Source organism: Uranotaenia lowii, chromosome 1 (genome assembly GCF_029784155.1).
Source record: "Uranotaenia lowii strain MFRU-FL chromosome 1, ASM2978415v1, whole genome shotgun sequence".
Lineage (NCBI taxonomy): Eukaryota > Metazoa > Arthropoda > Insecta > Diptera > Culicidae > Uranotaenia > Uranotaenia lowii.
In genome coordinates this window covers 10,879,475-10,896,710 of record NC_073691.1, presented here as the reverse complement: position 1 = coordinate 10,896,710, position 17,236 = coordinate 10,879,475, and the positions used below count along the sequence as shown (strand labels likewise).

At 38.5% G+C, this 17,236-nt stretch overlaps 1 protein-coding gene across 8 annotated transcripts in view; it reads right to left on the bottom strand.

The window, feature by feature from the left end:
• Positions 1–17,236, bottom strand: part of LOC129739012 (high mobility group protein DSP1) — a 54,698-nt gene that overhangs the window by 12,972 nt on the left and 24,490 nt on the right. For 7 of the 8 annotated variants that reach the window (XM_055730381.1, XM_055730386.1, XM_055730380.1 and 4 more), the window contains exon 3: positions 9,108–9,365. In XM_055730381.1, the coding sequence (XP_055586356.1) occupies positions 9,108–9,365 (258 nt within the window). The remainder of the gene's footprint in view (positions 1–9,107; positions 9,366–17,236) is intronic. The other variant, XM_055730387.1, reaches the window with a different exon arrangement.

Genomic DNA, 17,236 nt, shown 5'->3' with positions numbered 1-17,236 from the left:
TACTTGGTAGTGTGATGTGAACCTCAACAAGTTAGCAGATTGAATTGAATTCGAATGGAAAAAAAGACCCATCTCCGTCTAGGGTTCCAACGAAAGAACCTTTTCCCGATTGCCCTCCTCCACAAACCGAGAAAAAATGGAATCAACATTTCATTCCAACAAAACAGCAAAATAAACTGGAGACAGAAGCTTGGAAAAACGATGAATCTGAGAATTTTCTCCTCAGCTTCTGTCCTTCGAACGCATGGGTATTGATTCTGTATACGCAAATATCGGACACATTAAAACGTGCTCGATGTGCAGCTATGACGTCATAGGCAGGAACTTTTTAGGGAAACTTTCTATCTAGTGTCCCTACACTAATTCGACCGATAGAAAATTGGAAGCGAAATATCAGGGGGGAAACAGTAACACGAAGGTTCTCAACTTTCCATGTTCTTTTTCACACAACCCAAGTATAGTGTGTGCGCAGTAAGTTGTAGGGCTTCCACAAGGGTTTTCTAGAAACGAGGAGCCGGTCCCTTGCTAAGAGGTCGATAGAAAATGGAAGGGAGGTGGGGAAGAAACAGCAAACATATAGAGAAGAATTGCAACCGACGACACGCCGAGAGCGCTCTTACATATAATATATAGAATTCGTGCAAACTTCTTCTATCTTTGGCCGTTTTCCAAGTAACGACGATTCTGGCTGAGCCCTTCTGGTGTCGATACATACATATATTTTACATTGCGAGTGAAGGAAATGACCCAAGCGACACAGGTTATTGATAATCAATTTCCTGAAAATGCCGCACCGCTTTGAGGAACAAAAAACTTTTATTTGAATCAAGGCTTTTAAAACTGCTTAGCTTGAAACAATAGTTTTTTGGTGCAGAAGCAAATTAAGATTTGGACATGTTGATAACTTGAAGTCGGAAAAAATGATAGGCTCAATTAAGGCGAGACCAGACTAAGAATACTAGCATAAAATCATAAATCAATCACAATAAATTATAACGATTCATTCATCAACGGAGAATTGCAAAATTACAAGCTTCGGGTAAAAAAACAGCCCCCCACAAATGAGCTGGAGCCCGCAGCCAAACCCAAATCAAGTTCAGAAAACACCCCTCTTGGTATTTGGGCTCCCCTAGCTATCGATTATGCTGGTGAGCAGCCCTAGGGTAGAGTGGCAACGGGCACAGCACAGTACAGGAGCAAACTAATTTTAATTTCAATCAGCAGAAACCTAACACCATTTTCCTGTTCTGTTTCCAATTACCTATTTTGCTAGCTAGCTAGCACTCGGTGGTCCGGACTATTACGTCTTGCTCTCTTTTTCTCTGTCTCTTTTATTCCGACTTCAGTGCTTTCCTTGCAACTTTCATCCCCACCTCAAAAAATCTCCGGATGTACTACGAATGTGGTATCCAATTTTCGACGTTATCATCGTCGTCATTGATGTCGTTCGTTCGTTCAGCGAACTTAAGACAAATTTCGGAAATGGAGACCGGAGCTTTGCTGCTGAGGTAGCTTTAAAAATTATCATACAAGTTTTTACCAGAAATTGTATTCATCATGCATTGAAATATGTTTGGCTTATTGCAAAGTCCAAAGGGTATTTTAAGTAATATAACGCTTCCTGTATGAGTTGACAACTGCCATTTTGACTTCTCAAATACTGACAAATTATGACAAAAAAGATCATTTTTTCCACCAGCAATGAACAGACCTAACAATTTGTGCCATCACAAGCTGGGAAATGTTTGGATCATAAATAAGTCCAAATGGAACATTTATAAATTTAAAATTCCTTCCACAAGAACATAATCACAATTTGGACTTCTCGAATGCAGTAAACCACTGAGAAATATGTATTCTATCGAAAAACTTACAATCAATATCAGAACTGCGGTACATTCAGAAAATCAAATATCTCACAGACTTGTATTCAAAATAAGAAAAAATCCAATAAACCCATTTTTATACATAATAAACAGACCTTATAAGTTGATAACTGCCATTTTTACTTCTAAAATATGGACAAACTATGACAAATGAGATAATTTTTTGCCACCAGCAATGAACAAACCCAAAAATTTGTGCCATCACAAGCTGGGAAATGTTTGGATCAATGGAAAATGGAACATTCATAAATTAAAAGTTCCTTCCACCAGAAAATAATTACAATTTGAACTTCTCGAATGCAGTTAACCACTGAGAAATATTTATTCTATCGGAAAACTTACAATCAATGTCAGAACAACGGTACGTTCATAAATTCAAATATCATCTTACAGACTTATATTCAAGATAGAAAAAATCCAAGAAACACATGTTTATACATAATGAACAGACCTTATAAGGTGTCCATCGCGCGATGGTAAATGTCTGAACTAGTACAAGGTATTAATGCAATCAATCCTTCAACCAATAGCTGGAAATCATTCAGAATCTTTTGGTACAATCAAATTTCGCAAATTTTGTGCTGATTTGTCTGTGGTCTTTTATTAGAGTAAAGCCCAACAGCCAGGAAGGCCTGAAGGCTCAGGCCATCACAACCAGTCTGTCCCATGTGAAATTGAGTTTCTATGTACGTTATACATATTTCTTATTCGACCCCCTGCTCTCCAAGCTCCAAACATGTGAATCTCATCATCATCTGGCATACCGTTGAGGGTGGCAAAATAAGTGACGAACGCCTTTGGGGAAAATGGAATTGAGTTTTTTCTGCCTTCTACCTTCTCTGATGGGAAACGATTTTCCATCTACCCCAGCACAACCGGCTTCTTGTGCTTGGCGAAAATGAAAATATCAAACGTCCCCACCGACCTCATTTGGGCGGGGAGGGGTTTTGCGGTTAAGCTAGCAACAACGGAGAGATACCAATAAATATAAATAGTAGTCACAAAATCCGAGATTGTGCAGCACTAATTTAATGAAACATTCCTTTCGAGATTCAATAACCAATAGTTATTTTTGTGGGGAATTGATTGAAGTCTACTATCAAAAATTGAGATCACTCAAAGAAAAAAAAAACAATCATATCAATTCTGGATGACGAAGCGGTAAAATCAGATGAATCATTAATTCGCACCATAACATTTTTATTTGATCCGCCTCATTTTTTACCCTTTGTGCCGTTCCGAGACGCCGATGACGACGATGCGAAGAGGTGTGTTCGCTCACTACATCATGCATTGATTATAACGCCACGGACACAGGGGAAAAATATTTTCAGGCTTCAACTTCTACTTTTTAGTAATAATTTTTTGCAGTTTGAACCAACGACACTATGTGTCGCGATGTAAATTTTTGGCATATTAAAAAAAATAGTTACTGTATAGTTTTTTCAAAATTTTTCTGAGTATATTTTCGTTGTTGTTCTCAAGATAAAAATTAAAAGCCAAAATCCAATCATAAGCTAAACGTTCAACTGCTTTTTAGGAGCGCAAATCGTGATTTTCGTTTTTGTGGTCTCTTGTGTTGTGGTCTAGCCAAAAATGGACCAACGATCGTCGGGAGATTTGAGGTTAACCACCATTATGCCTCCAGCAGCTTTTGAAAAAGCTTTTCGCTCAAGTTATTTCGCCTTCATTGGCCAAGATAAAAAAAAAAAAGTCACCAACCAAAATAGTTCTAAGTAAGAACTTCAAAAAACTGCAAAATTCAATCTTTTCCCAAAGGAATAAACAAAACTATAACTGCCAAAAAGGCTCTTATCATCCATACAAGAAAAATAACGACCAGCTTGGGGGTACACACGGAACCAGCGACCGGGTTGGTTGATTGGTTGGTTAGCCTCGGTGCGATTAAATTCAATTTCATTTAAATTTATTGCATTATCAATCATTCACGTGTTTCCAATTTCACGTGCTCACATCCCAACCCACCTTTTCTCAAATTCAATGTAGTGCGAATGCTGCTTTCGAAATGGGGAGGAACTGAGAGCCGATAACCAATACCAATAGACCGAAGTTCAATTTTCGAAATGGTACCATGCCGTTGATCCTGATGATGACGGGTGCACAGCGAGAAGAGAGTATCGTTTCTGGGATGTTTCGGATTCGACTGACTGGTGTTGTAGGCATCATCATCCCCGATCGAACAGCAGACAGGAACCGCGCGGCGAATGCGAATATTTCTCTGGCAGCCAGCCTCTGTCAGGCTGAATGGATGAAGATAAGCGATCGATCAACGCAAAAGCGTTATCAATCAAGCAGCGGGTTTCCGAAGAGATTAAAAATAATTGGATTTTTTTTCGGTACAACACTTCGCTACATTTGTTGGGTTGTATGATAGAAAAAAACATTGAAAGTTATAAATCAAGAATCAAAAATCAATCAATAATCTAGAATCAATAAAGGTAAAAAATATATTCGAAAAGATTGGTTAAATTTATTAAATCTAATTCTGGACCTTTGCCAAAGTTTTTGCATATTTTTAAAATTCAAACATGGTCTTTTCAAATATGGAAACTGTCTAGGTAGGCTTTCATCAAATAACAACTTTTTTCCTTGTCCTCAAAAAAAATCCTTGAATGTCATCTTTTCGAAGTTTTTTTATGGAACTCATCTGTATAAATTGTAGTCGACCGGGCCAACATTGAACAGAGCTTACCATTTATCCATCATACCTTGGGAAATTGTTGGGTCATTTTTTGAACCAAAAGAAAGGTTTATAAATTCAAAGGTCGTTCCACAAGAATATAACTTCCTCATAGACATATTGAGCGTATAATTTATGACCCATACAATTCTCAGAAGCATGATCCGACTTTTGAAGAAAGGTTATCCATTCATCATGTCCGAAAAATGTAGGAATTGTTCAGGTAGACACTCATCCAATTGCAACAATTTAGTATTGTTCGGTAAAGAAACCGATCTACAAGATAATTTCACTTGAAACGAAACTAATTTACTGAACCTACTTTCATCTTCAGCGTAAACAATTGGACAAAAGTAACTAACCCGTCCTTTCGGGGATCAGAAACACAGATGATCCAAACTGTCAAATTTCGGAATAAACTGTGATAAACGATTGCAGCTTCAAATTAAACATTGGTATAACGAGTACGGCCGGAAGGGCGCAAAGGAAGCAGCAAGTTTCGACAAAAACTGATTCCATACCAATACCAATAGCCGTGCCAGGGCAGAAGCAGCCCTCACGCACCGGCACATGGCACCAAGCACGAGATGGATGGGAAATACGGGGTTTAGCTAAAGCTCTGGCACCGCCACCAACTTCATACCGTCCGTCTCAGTTTGTTCATTCGTTCCCAGAAAATCCGGGCCCGGATGACCATAAATTTCCAACCGGGTGTTGTGTTCGAATTCAGGAAAACTAAGAGAGAAATGGTAATGGTGGTGCGGACGGTGCTGGTTGAATATAATTTATTATGACGTGACATTACAGCTTTATACCGATGGGTTTCCACATCCTTAATGGCAGTAATAATAATTCTGCTGCTGCTGGTGCTTGGAATACATTTCAATTTAATGCTTTCTAGGATATTTTGAAGGGAAAAATTGATTTTTTAAAAGTTAGGAAAATTAAATGGAAGACAATTTTTCGGAGAACCCTGTGCAGATTGTAATCAGAAGTAGGGTCCCTACAGCCCAACGAGCAGACTTCAAATTTATATGTAAATCACATGTTTTCCCATCTTGGGGACACGTTCGTTCGAATCTATCCGGCCCTTCAAGTTTTTCTTAGAACAGAGACATCTCCATACGCTTGCAAGGGGTTTGTGGTGTTGTCTTCACCATGCAAAGCTTGTGATGATGCGATAGGTGGCGGAACAGCCATCAGCAATTTGAAAGCATGTCTCGGGAAAATGGTAATCTAAAATCACAAGATTTAGAACCAGAATCTATTATGGATGGCACATTGGATTAATTTTTTCAGGCAACTTCAGTTCACTTTAAAGAAAATTTTCATCATTTTTAAACCATTTCCAGTTCAAGACAAATTAAATCTTCATTTGTGAGGTTGTTGTCAAGCATGCAGCATCGGACACCCTACGGTTATCTCTAATCCAATCTACAATCAACTTAAGCTGGCCCAGATGGGGTAGACCTGATAGTGTTTTCTTTAATGGAAACAGGAGAAGATGAGGTAAAAAAAAGGTCAAAACTCAAGATGAACCGCCAGTCCTGGCACAGTCTGCGGGAGATTCCCCCCTCGACTTCTAGATGAAGAAAGAACTTTTACCAAGAGACGACGACACACTATCACCACATCATCTCATCTCATCTGCCCTGCTTTCTTTTAGCTCTCTTGGCTTCATTCTTCTTCCATAAACTAACCTCCAGCATTACTCTTGTGCGATCCACAAGCATGTTTAAGGTGGGGTTGATGTTGACGGTTAAAAAAAAACAAAAAAAATTATAGATAGTGGAACAGATTTGCACAAGATAGTATACACAAGTGGCGACCCTGCCACTTCCCATCAACCGATCACTATCACATTCTCCAGACGGCGAAGGAGAAGGGAAGTTCGATTTTCGATCGAAGACAACTATCGCGCATCAGAATATATTCCACTCTACTGGAGGAGAGTGCCCTAGATCGTAATCGCAAAAATTAATGGGCCTCCTCTTACGCGCGGAAAGTTGCGGCTGCCAATACTGTTGGACCGTGTCTTCGCAGTCAGCCGCTTTGAGGTGATGAATTTGTGGCCCGAGAAGTCACCTGGAAGAAGAGGAAAAGCTCTCAAGAACCGAGACAAAAATGGGGCGGAGGGTTAACCGCTTTCATCCATTACACTAATTATGATTTTTTTTTATTCTTATGATCTTTTTGAGGTAAGACAACTTAAATGGATAAGTTGATTATCTCTAGCATTGTTTCTGTTGATAAGTTATTTAAGCAGTTAAACTGTTCTGAAATCCATTTATATATTGAATCCAATTTTATTTGATTCAATTAGATTTATACAATTATATCTGACTCGGTCTTTTTCAATGCTGCCTGATCTTATAAAATCCTATTAAATCGAATCGTGTCCTGTTTTAATTTAATCATTTTTCTTATCTAATCCAGATCACATGCTGGAAAGTTTTCGGATCAAAATTCAGTCCAAAAGGTATGATTGTAAATGTAGTAGTTTAAATATTCATTGCAGGCACTTTTTAATACGTGGACTTCAATGCCATGAAGGCGTTTGAATAACTTTTATTCTGTATCGTAGTCAGCATTGGAACCTAACCATGACAAGGCCCTCAAACTTCAAGAGTTTATTTTTTAATTAATTTCAATTGTTTTTATTCGGATTGCTCTCAAATATATTTAACCACTGCAGATCGTGTTTTTTTTTTCAATGACTAGGAATTAAGAACTGAACAGAAAACTGGAAATAAAATTGAACAATGAACAGACCTACGCCCTTGTCTATCACAAGCTGGAAAATGTTTGGAACAATATTAAGTCCAAACGGTATTCAAGTGAATTCAATACGTCCTTTAACCACCAGACAGATATCTTCTAAACGAATCTACGAAACACCTTAAATTCTATGCTTATTTTTCTCAGGTCTTTTTTAACGACAGGTGAACTTTGAGATGAAATTGTGATAATTTTAAGGGCAAATCGGAAGCTCACGAATGAAGCTTTCAGTGACAAGTTCAGCATTAATTAAGACTGTCCCATAGAAAGTTCTTTCACTGCTTTATGTCATTTGAATTTTATTCTAAAAAGGTGTAATAAAACCATTTGTTAAATCGATCAATGTTTCGACTATTTATGGTGAGTTTTTTCAAGGAAACCTAGGAGTTTTCCAAATTTTCCGGTTCTCAGTTAAAACCGAGGACTATCCTGTTTAAGCCTAAGTTTTGACGTTAGTGTCCGTTAAAAGAAAACAAGTCATTTTTGGTCCCGGTGAACTTTCCACAGTCTGATTGATTATAGTTTTTTTTTTGTTTAATCAAAAAATTAACTATTAATCGCGGCAACTTAGCGCTGTCCATCAGTGAGTGCGAGATTAATTACCGACAATCTCTCGGCTTAAGATAACCGCCGACTTTCAAGGAAGCTGTTGCATTTTGGTGTGTAAGCTTGCAGAGCTTGATCCAACCGAGAATAACTCGCGGTTTGGGAACTGACCAACTTTTGACCTATAAAAACAGGTTCACAATTGTTGGCGTAGAGTGGCTAAGAAGAAGAGGGAAAAAGTGGTTGAACCACTTTCGTTCTGTATTTTTTTATACAATTTTATTTCTCGTTGCCATCCACTAGTAGTAGTTCGAATTGGGTTGAAGGTTCGTAAGTTAGTCAACCGAACCCAATCCAGCGCGCGATCGTGAGTCAGAAGAAAGAATCAAAGAAGAAAAGTAAAAGAAAGCATCGAAATGCATGATCCAACGACCGACAAGAAACACGCTTGAGGTTGTAAAACACAGGGGACTTTTTATTGAACTGAAGTGTGTATGGGTGTAAATAAAACGAATGACCAGAACTCGCAGGCCTCACACAAAAATCACCAGACCGAAGCAGGAATTGCAGCAACAACGAAAGAACTGCAGCCTGCGTTTGGTTTGGTTCGGTTCGGAACGCCAGATTGTAGGAGGCGCTGCTGGTGCTTTCGGTTGATGGGAGTGGAAAATACCCCAAAAATCCCGTTACATTCGGGGCCAGGCCAGGCCAGGCCAAGCCAAGCCAAACCAGCCGTTGAACAGCAACGCTTGATGGTGTAGTTGCTGTTATTGTTATTTTTACTGGAGAAAAGCGAAACGTAACAGCCTGATCTTGAAGAATGATGAGGCGAAAAGTAGGCTTTGCGTGAACCAAAATTGCGTGAAGCACAAGGAAAAAAACAGTATAAGATGTTATTGCAGAGCCAACTGAAGCCGATGATGAATCGATTATTGTTGTTGTGGTTGATGATGTAGGTAAATAGCTTAGGTGTAACGAATCAAAGAAGGCGTTGCAATTCGTTGGATTGAATTCCATCCTCGCCCCAGTGGGTCGGTTTTGACCTTTCGGATGAAATAACTCAATTTACGTATAGAGGTTTTAAGTTGTCTAGAGTACTGTCATCGTAACAAGAGAGTTTGATCATGGAACATATCTCAGCTAAAAAGGTTCATCAACAACGAAATTGAAGGATGACAATCGAAAAAATGACCTACCTTCCACCGTTCCGCGCACTTCCGCGAGAATTCGGCGAATATGACTTGCTCCTCCGGGTGCTTCTTCTTGTGCTCTTCGCGGCAGGTTTGTACGAAAAAGGCATACGCCGTCATGCGGCCCCTCGGCTTATTGTCCTTGACGGGTCGGTTGTTGGTGGCCTGAGTGACAACGGTTCCGCCGCCCCCTCCACCGCCTCCGGCGGCCATTTTATTCTGGATAGCATTGTTCTGCGCCTGCTGCACATGTGTTTGATTCTGCTGTGAAAGGAAGAAGAAAGAGAAGGAAGGGAAAAGTCAGTTTCGACTGCTTTCGGTAATCATTTCTCGATTTGATCGATATATACAGTACACCACCGCATGGCGGATTGAAACACTACAATTGGCACTTGTTCCCAAAATTTTAATTTGTTTTCAGAGTAAAAGAAAGTTTAAGAATTATCTAAGAAACCGTGTCCCTGTTCTGGAACAGAGACATAGGAAAATTCGATAACAGAAGACTTTTTTGGGGAAGTATCACAAGGACGTCACTTAGGACCTTTAAATTTTTATTTATCAATAATCTAGTACTTCAGGGACACAAACTACTCACATAAGCAAAAGTCATATTACAATCTAAAAAGGGTTGAAACTTGATTGAGTAAACTCGAGGGAATCCAAAATATTTCAAGGAAATTACTTGGGACCAAAAGTGTTTAGTACTAACAATTTTGACTGTTTGAAAGTTATTTCAAGTAATTTTAGAGAATTTTCGACGAAACGAATACTGAATTTTCTTGCAACTTTTCTATCTGGCTGATTGACTAACATTATTAATCATTCCATTAGCCAATACAATCGATCCAGGGTCATGAAGGTCGTAGCCTAAGGCAAAACAATAACAACAAGCTCTAACGAGTCTTTTCCCGCCAAAATATTTGGGGGGCCCATCCGTCTCGCATGCTTTTTGGCTTCGGCTCTAATTGTGTAGAACCAATCGTACCCATTTCGCGCTTATTTCATCAGTCATTCCCACGAGCAGCAGCTGCTGCTTCAATTAGCGATGTTCTGTGCCGGTCCGGTTGGTTGTTGTTGATTGTTTTTCGTAGTACAAGTTACAACAAAACAACCACTGGTCCTGAAGACTGTAAACCGAACCAACCGGTTGCAGTTTCTGGCAATTCCGGCAGAATTTAGGAACAAGAAAAATACCTTGTTTTCTATCGTTCAAAATGTGTCTCAGCCACCAATTCTTTTATAGGGAAGCTAATCCGAAGGTTTCATCTCAAAAGGGAAAAATAAAGTCTGTCCCCACCTCGCTACACCAGAAGTCTCATCATCAGCCGCAGCCCAATTGCTTTTCTGTCGAAGTAACAGCAGCAGCAAAGAGAAGGAAGAAGAAGCAAAAAAACCGGTCCCCATCTTTTTATACATTCCAGCAATCGTGGTCTTTTTTTGCTTCACAACTTTTCTTTCGTCCACATCAGCCCCACATACACCCCCCTCCATGTGCTCCGACGTTTCGATTCCACGCAGCCCTCGTCTTCCTTCCTTCTCCTTCCCAGCTTCAATTTTATTTCTTTTTAATCGCTTTCGAACGACGACGAAGACGACGACTACAACGAAAAGCTACTGCTGTCTTTGATATAGAAAGAAGACAACAAAGGCAAACTCAACCGACAAACTGACTGAGGGTTCGTCTTTTCCTAAACAACTCAGAAAATCAAAGTACGCAGCCACATTTCTTAAGCGGTTATTTTCCTTCGCAACTATTTTTGACTAATTTGACGGCTTTTTTACAAAAGTTATTAAAATTCTCTCTACAAAAACAGTAGTTCAAAAAATAAGTCTACCCTAAGTCCACTTCAAGAGAAAAACGATGCCAGCAAGAGAAAGACTATAAAAAAAACTGGCGCGAACTCCTCGCGGGCATTCACATTTCTTTATAACCAACACGCTTCTCTGCCGTTGATGATGATGGTGACGGCCATGATGATGACGATGATCAAGGCGTCGTCCAATCACAAAGTATCACTTTGTCCAGGCAAACTCCCTTTCTTTCATATATTAGTCTGGAGCTGTTCGGGTTCTTTTGAATAAAACTGACGGTCGCCATACAAAGATCCCAAGCCATCAGATCTTTTGAAAGAAGCGACAGCTGACCAAAAGTGACAACTCTAATCCAAGGGGGGAGAGAAAGCAGCAGCAAAAAGAGGAAATACTTTCAAGCTAGCTTCCTCCATCTTGTCTCAATTTCTCCTTCAAGAGGAAATTTGTGAATGAAGTCAAAGCGTTATCGGACATCACCACCAAACACACACGAATCGACACCGGTAATGGTCTGGTCTTTAATTGATGAATGTTAATGAAGCACCAGGCAAGGTGTGCACTTTTTTGTGCCTTTGTGCATTGGATTGCCGACCTACCCGGTCAGTTAAGGGGGTTATGAATGAAATGTCTCTCTTTTTTGTTCTCCGCACCTTTGATTCGATATGTCTGACTTCATTAGCGAATCGAGATTTCCCCGTTCAGCAAAGCTAGATAGTACATGTGTGAAATATGTTTGGTGATGCAACTTTGCAGCAGTGTTATCGCTGTTGTTGTGATTAGCCACCGGAGTAAATAGTCAATATTTGCCATTTAAGGAGGAGATGGTGCGGTGTGTTGACACTAGATTTCTCATCCTGAGGCGCTGATAACCGCAGTCGTCGCCAGGGTGTTACACAAACATGTTTCCCCGTTCGGGAAGCAAGTTCGCAAATATCAGAACTGGAAGCTAGCCATAACAGGGAGCCCTCGTCTTTATTGAAACGTAATTTAAAATGTGTAATCAATCAATCGAGTAGGTGTGACTTTTAACCGGGAACGGTAACCATCCAAGACTCCATAGAAACTAGTTTTACGCCGTTCGCACTTAACAAATAATGAGATCAATGTCAACTTTGATGGCTCAATCACACCGATGTCATCTCTCAATTCGCCTACTGAGGTGAAAACTTAAAATGGCAAAAGACAAATGGCGGGACACCCACCCTAGACAGAATTGCAACTCGAAAAAAAACCAACCAAACAACGAACGGTGGAGCACGCTCCACAGAAGAAAGCCGACGACGAAGGGCTGTTTGCAAGCGTTGAAAAAAGTACCCTTTTTAATGAGTCTACCAGTCAGTCACCAACAAACCCCAGACGGATGGCAGACAGTAATTGTTAATGAGTAAGCAGAAATGTGTTCGGTCCGATCCGAGAAGTCGAGCCGAGCTGAGCTGCTGGAGCGAAAAAGTACCATTTTCATATGAGTGTAACAAGTATAATGAGAGGAAGACCGGGCGGTCGTTTATTGATTGGGCGTTTATCAGAGTAATTTCGTTGGGTCATTTTTTTAATTTCGACAATTAGCCATCATTTATAAGGAATTATCAAGGTTTTTATATAAACCCTTTATCTAACAATTTTATTCAATAAATCGTTCAGTTTTCGTCTATTTATCTTCAATCATGGATCATCTTTCATCTATCAACCTATCATCCTATCGACTACCATCCGTCTATAATTCTATCATACATCTATAAACATATCATCAATCTATCTACATGTTCATCTACCATCCTATCATCCATCTATTACTCAAACATCCATCTATAATCCAGTCATTCATTTATCATCATATCACTGACCGTACTCGATTACGTTTGTTGGATAATTTTTCCAGCAGTACGCAAAATCGATTCCAGAGCGCGCATCGATAGCTTTTGATGAAATGTTATCCCAGTTGAAAAGTACCACCAAACTTTCATGGAAAAATTTCGACTACAATCGAGCTAAATAGGTAACTTTTTCCAAAGGGATAATTTTGCCAAATTTTGCAATGTTAGTTAAACTGACGGTAGGTGGCAAAATTAGACAGATAATGATGATGATGGATTTTAGTTCTAAGTGTCATGTCAGTGAGATCAGTAATCATATCATCCATCTTTTACTCTATCATCCATCTATCATCTTATCATCCATAAGCTTGCCAGATTACCCGGTTTTATCCGGGTTTGCCCGGATATTTGATGCAAAATTTCGAGAAAGTCCGGTCCGGCCCTGTTGCCCGGATATCGTGAAAAAAAGTACGGATACAATTTTCACAAAGAAACCAAAAAAAAAACTCAAAGTTTTTGAGAAAGTTTCAGCAAAATCGATTAACGGTATGGAAATTTTCAACGGTTGTTTCAAATAATTTCGCTGATTTACGCTGATATTAATTCCATTTTTTTTGCATTTTTTCTTTGCTTTTATATATAATAACACCTAAATTCAGCCCGGTTTTTGGATTTTGAAAATTGAAATCCATGCTCGGATTTTGCCAGGTTTTTATGAAAAAATGCCCATTTTAACGTCCTTCTTCTTCTAACGGCAACTTCACAATAAAATTGAACATAATTGGTCGAGTGAGACTTCGTTGAAGAATCCCAGCTTCCGATACATTGTTCACAAAGAGATAGAAAATACGTGGTCCCAGATGGTTTCCTTGAGGGACACCAATAAACATACCTATGCGAAGGTTGCCAGATTGCCCAGTTTTATCCGAGTTTTCCCGGATATACAGTACCGTTCATAATTGTATAGAAATTGGAAGCACGCGCACTGTCACTTCGACTTTGAACTTCCATAACTTTTTACTCTGATAATATTTTTTGATCAAAGTTTTTGCGTTAGATAGATCAACTATCACACTTTTATATCACAAAATTTGAGCTTTCTGGAGTTTGTGTGGCCTGAGAAACAGTAATTCTACGAAAATCGGACTTTTTGGACTTTTCTCATTCAAACTGCAATATCTCAGAAACCACGCTACATTTTGTATTGAAATTTTGCACAGTGATTGTTGAAATATAAAGCTAGCATGTCTGAAGTTTTCGAAAAGTTCTATCGATGAGATCAAAAGTTACGCGAGGTACAATATTTCAGGCATGAACCTAGAAATGCGATTTATATAGAATTTTGGACGAATGTTCCCATAGGAAAACCATATTCTCTGTTTAACAACCAGTAAATCTATTTCAACCAAAAAATCAAAACAATATCGCGAGATTCTGATTTCAAAACACAAATGGATAATTTATTCCATTTTTTCTTTTCATCATTGCTTTTGCCAGACATTTTTGTCTGATTGATAGATGGAAACGATATTATTCTCATGAATCATCCAAAATTCTATAGAAATCGCATTTCTAGGTTCATGCCTGGAATATTGTACCTCGCGTAATTTTTGATCTCATCGATAGAACTTTTCGAAAACTTTAGACATGCTAGCTTTATATTTCAACAATCGCTCTGCAAAATTTCAATAAAAAATCTAGCGTAGTTTCAGAGATATTGCAGTTTGAATGAGAAAAGTCCAAAAAGTCAGATTTTCGTAGAACTACTGTTTCTCAGGGCACTCAAACTCCTGAAAGCTCAAATTTTGTGATATAATAGTGTGATAGTTGATCTATCTAACGCAAAAAACTTTGATCAAAAAATATTATCAGAGTAAAAAGTTATGGAAGTTCAAAGTCGAAGTGACAGTGCGCGTGCTTCCAATTTCTATACAAATATGAACGGTACTGTATAAGACATTGCGGAACAACTACGATATATCTCGTATTTTCGCTCGTCGCGAGTGCGCTATATTTCGGAGTATAACTCACATTTGGTAACTCAAAAAGATGCCAAATCTGTAGAATTTGGTTCAATGGATTTTGAGATCCGGATTTATTCACTTTTTTGGCATTAAAACAAAAAAAAACAATTTGTGATGTAAAATTGTCGCAAAAAACGATATTTTTAAACTATTTCTATAAAAATAATCATAAAAGGTTCTTTGGAAGCCTAAAATACGATTTAAAATCTGTGATGAAAAAAATGTTTTTTTTCAATTAATTTTCTTGATTTTTGTTAAGTAATTTCTGGGTTTTGACAAAATTTGTCCGGATTTATGGTCGTCAACTTTGAAATCAGATGCCAGATTTTGCCAAATTTTTATATAAAATTGTCCGGATTTGTCCGACCGGAACCGGATACCGGAAAATCCAGAGGTATCCAAAGAGTCAAGTTTTAATTTTGGTGCTTACCAAGACCGTAACTTTGTACCCTTTTCTCAGCTACAAACACCAGTTTGCAATGTCACCAATTTGCGTGGATTTTTTTCTATAAAAGCGTTATTTTTTTTGGAAATTTCACTGCCTAAATGTTTTTTTTTCACTTAAATGAAATATTGGACTAGAGGTTATCAAGCAGCAGTTATCAACACAACATATCAACAAAGTCAATTTGTGGGTTAAAATTTTGGACCTGGAAGCTGTCCAAAGTCCAAAGAGGTTTTTTTAAATTTAGAGCAACTTAAGCAAAGGTACTTTTTTTTTTAAACTCACATTTTGACAAATCTAACCAAACACAAGAAACTTTGTTGAAAATTACAGATACAGATTGTCAAAATAATCGGAAAACATTCGGGTGAGGTGTTAAAACCAATCTCCGGTCCGCTTATGCAAGTTTGTCGAAGCTGTTTTTGTTATTGCCATCTACAATTGATCTCCGAGACCATTGATTACATCAAATTGGCAGCTCGTAAATGATAGGTGCCCACCACAAGCTGGGACAAGTGAGATGGGCGGCCGGACGAAATTCAAGCTGATTCATTCCAGCTGCTACGCCACGCCGTCGTGGTAATTGTAGTGATATTAGTAATATGGTAATTATGGCTTTGTTTAGCGTTCGCCTTTTTGCTGCAGCGTGTAGTCATCGTCGTCAGAGCTGAACTACAGCTTAGCTCAGCTGGTATCAATTTTCCCCGGTTGTTTGGGATCACTCATTTTGAAGTGTATCTGACAACAGCGTTTATTTAAAAATTAAAATACTATTGAAGATCTAATTAGTTCAAATGTACAAAATCAATATATGATACTGACATCAGCCGTACTTGAATTTCGGGTCCACCAGTCGGAAATTGTGTGGGATGATGATGGCGACCATTCCCATTCGTTTCATGGAAAATGCAAACAATCAAGCTCAATCGATCGCAATGATTAGTGAGCAAATATGTGCTGTAGAGCTTTGTTTGCTCGCAGCTGACACATCCAGCTTTCGGGAACCGGCTGCGACTGGAGATAAGTAATTTGTTGATTTAACTGTACCCAAACTAGAAACAAACAGCTGGCTAGATTGGTTAGGCTAGGTTAACATAGAAATTTGGAAGTAAATTTTGGGTCAATCCTATACATCTTTTTTTTTTGTTGAAGAGACTTTTCAACTTTGGAAAATGAACAAGAATAATTAACATAACCTTCCCTCGTAGAAAAATAACGTATTCCACTTTTACACATTCGAACTTGTCTGAAACCATGCCATAGGTCATTTACACGAACGCTGGGGGGCTGTGCTGTTCTTGGAAGGTAATTAAACAACAAAAAAAACGACGAACACAAAACAAAGCCCAACTATCAAGAGTAGGCAAGTACACGTATCGGAATTTTATTGTTTAGTTATTGTTACTACACACTTTCCTACACACAGCACAACACGGGCGTCGGCTTCGCATGAATCTCATTGTCTTGTTTCGTTTTTTTTACAGCTGCTTTGTGGTGGCTCCACGCCTCGTTTCAGTACCGACTTCTACGTCGGTGTTGTACTGGTTGAAGTATATAGAATAGATCCGAAGCGGGCCCATGACGATTGCTTGTTTTGTTGTTTTTTTTTTGTGTTGAGATTCTTCATTGTTATTAACAATAAAATATTCTTTGATAACATCTTAGTTTGATTGTTTCTCAAATGAGTAACATGTAATATGATAAATCGGGAACCCCTTTTTAAAGGCTTATTTCGCATATATCCATAACCATTCCACATTTTACAATAATATGAAATGTTCCAATCAAAATTGAAACTAACTTATTTTATTCCCTGCAATTGATTTTAGAATTTAGAATATAATTGGAAGGAAAAAATAATAGTAATTCAGCACAACAAAATTTGTTATAATGTCATCAAAATAGCAAATTAAGGCTAACAAATTCTGTTCCCAAGATCTATCTTTGTTTGAAAAAAAAATAAAAAGTTTTCCTTTCGATCTAAAATTGCTTCCATGGGCTAAACGTTCCATTCTATCCAAGACAACAAACCATTAGCAT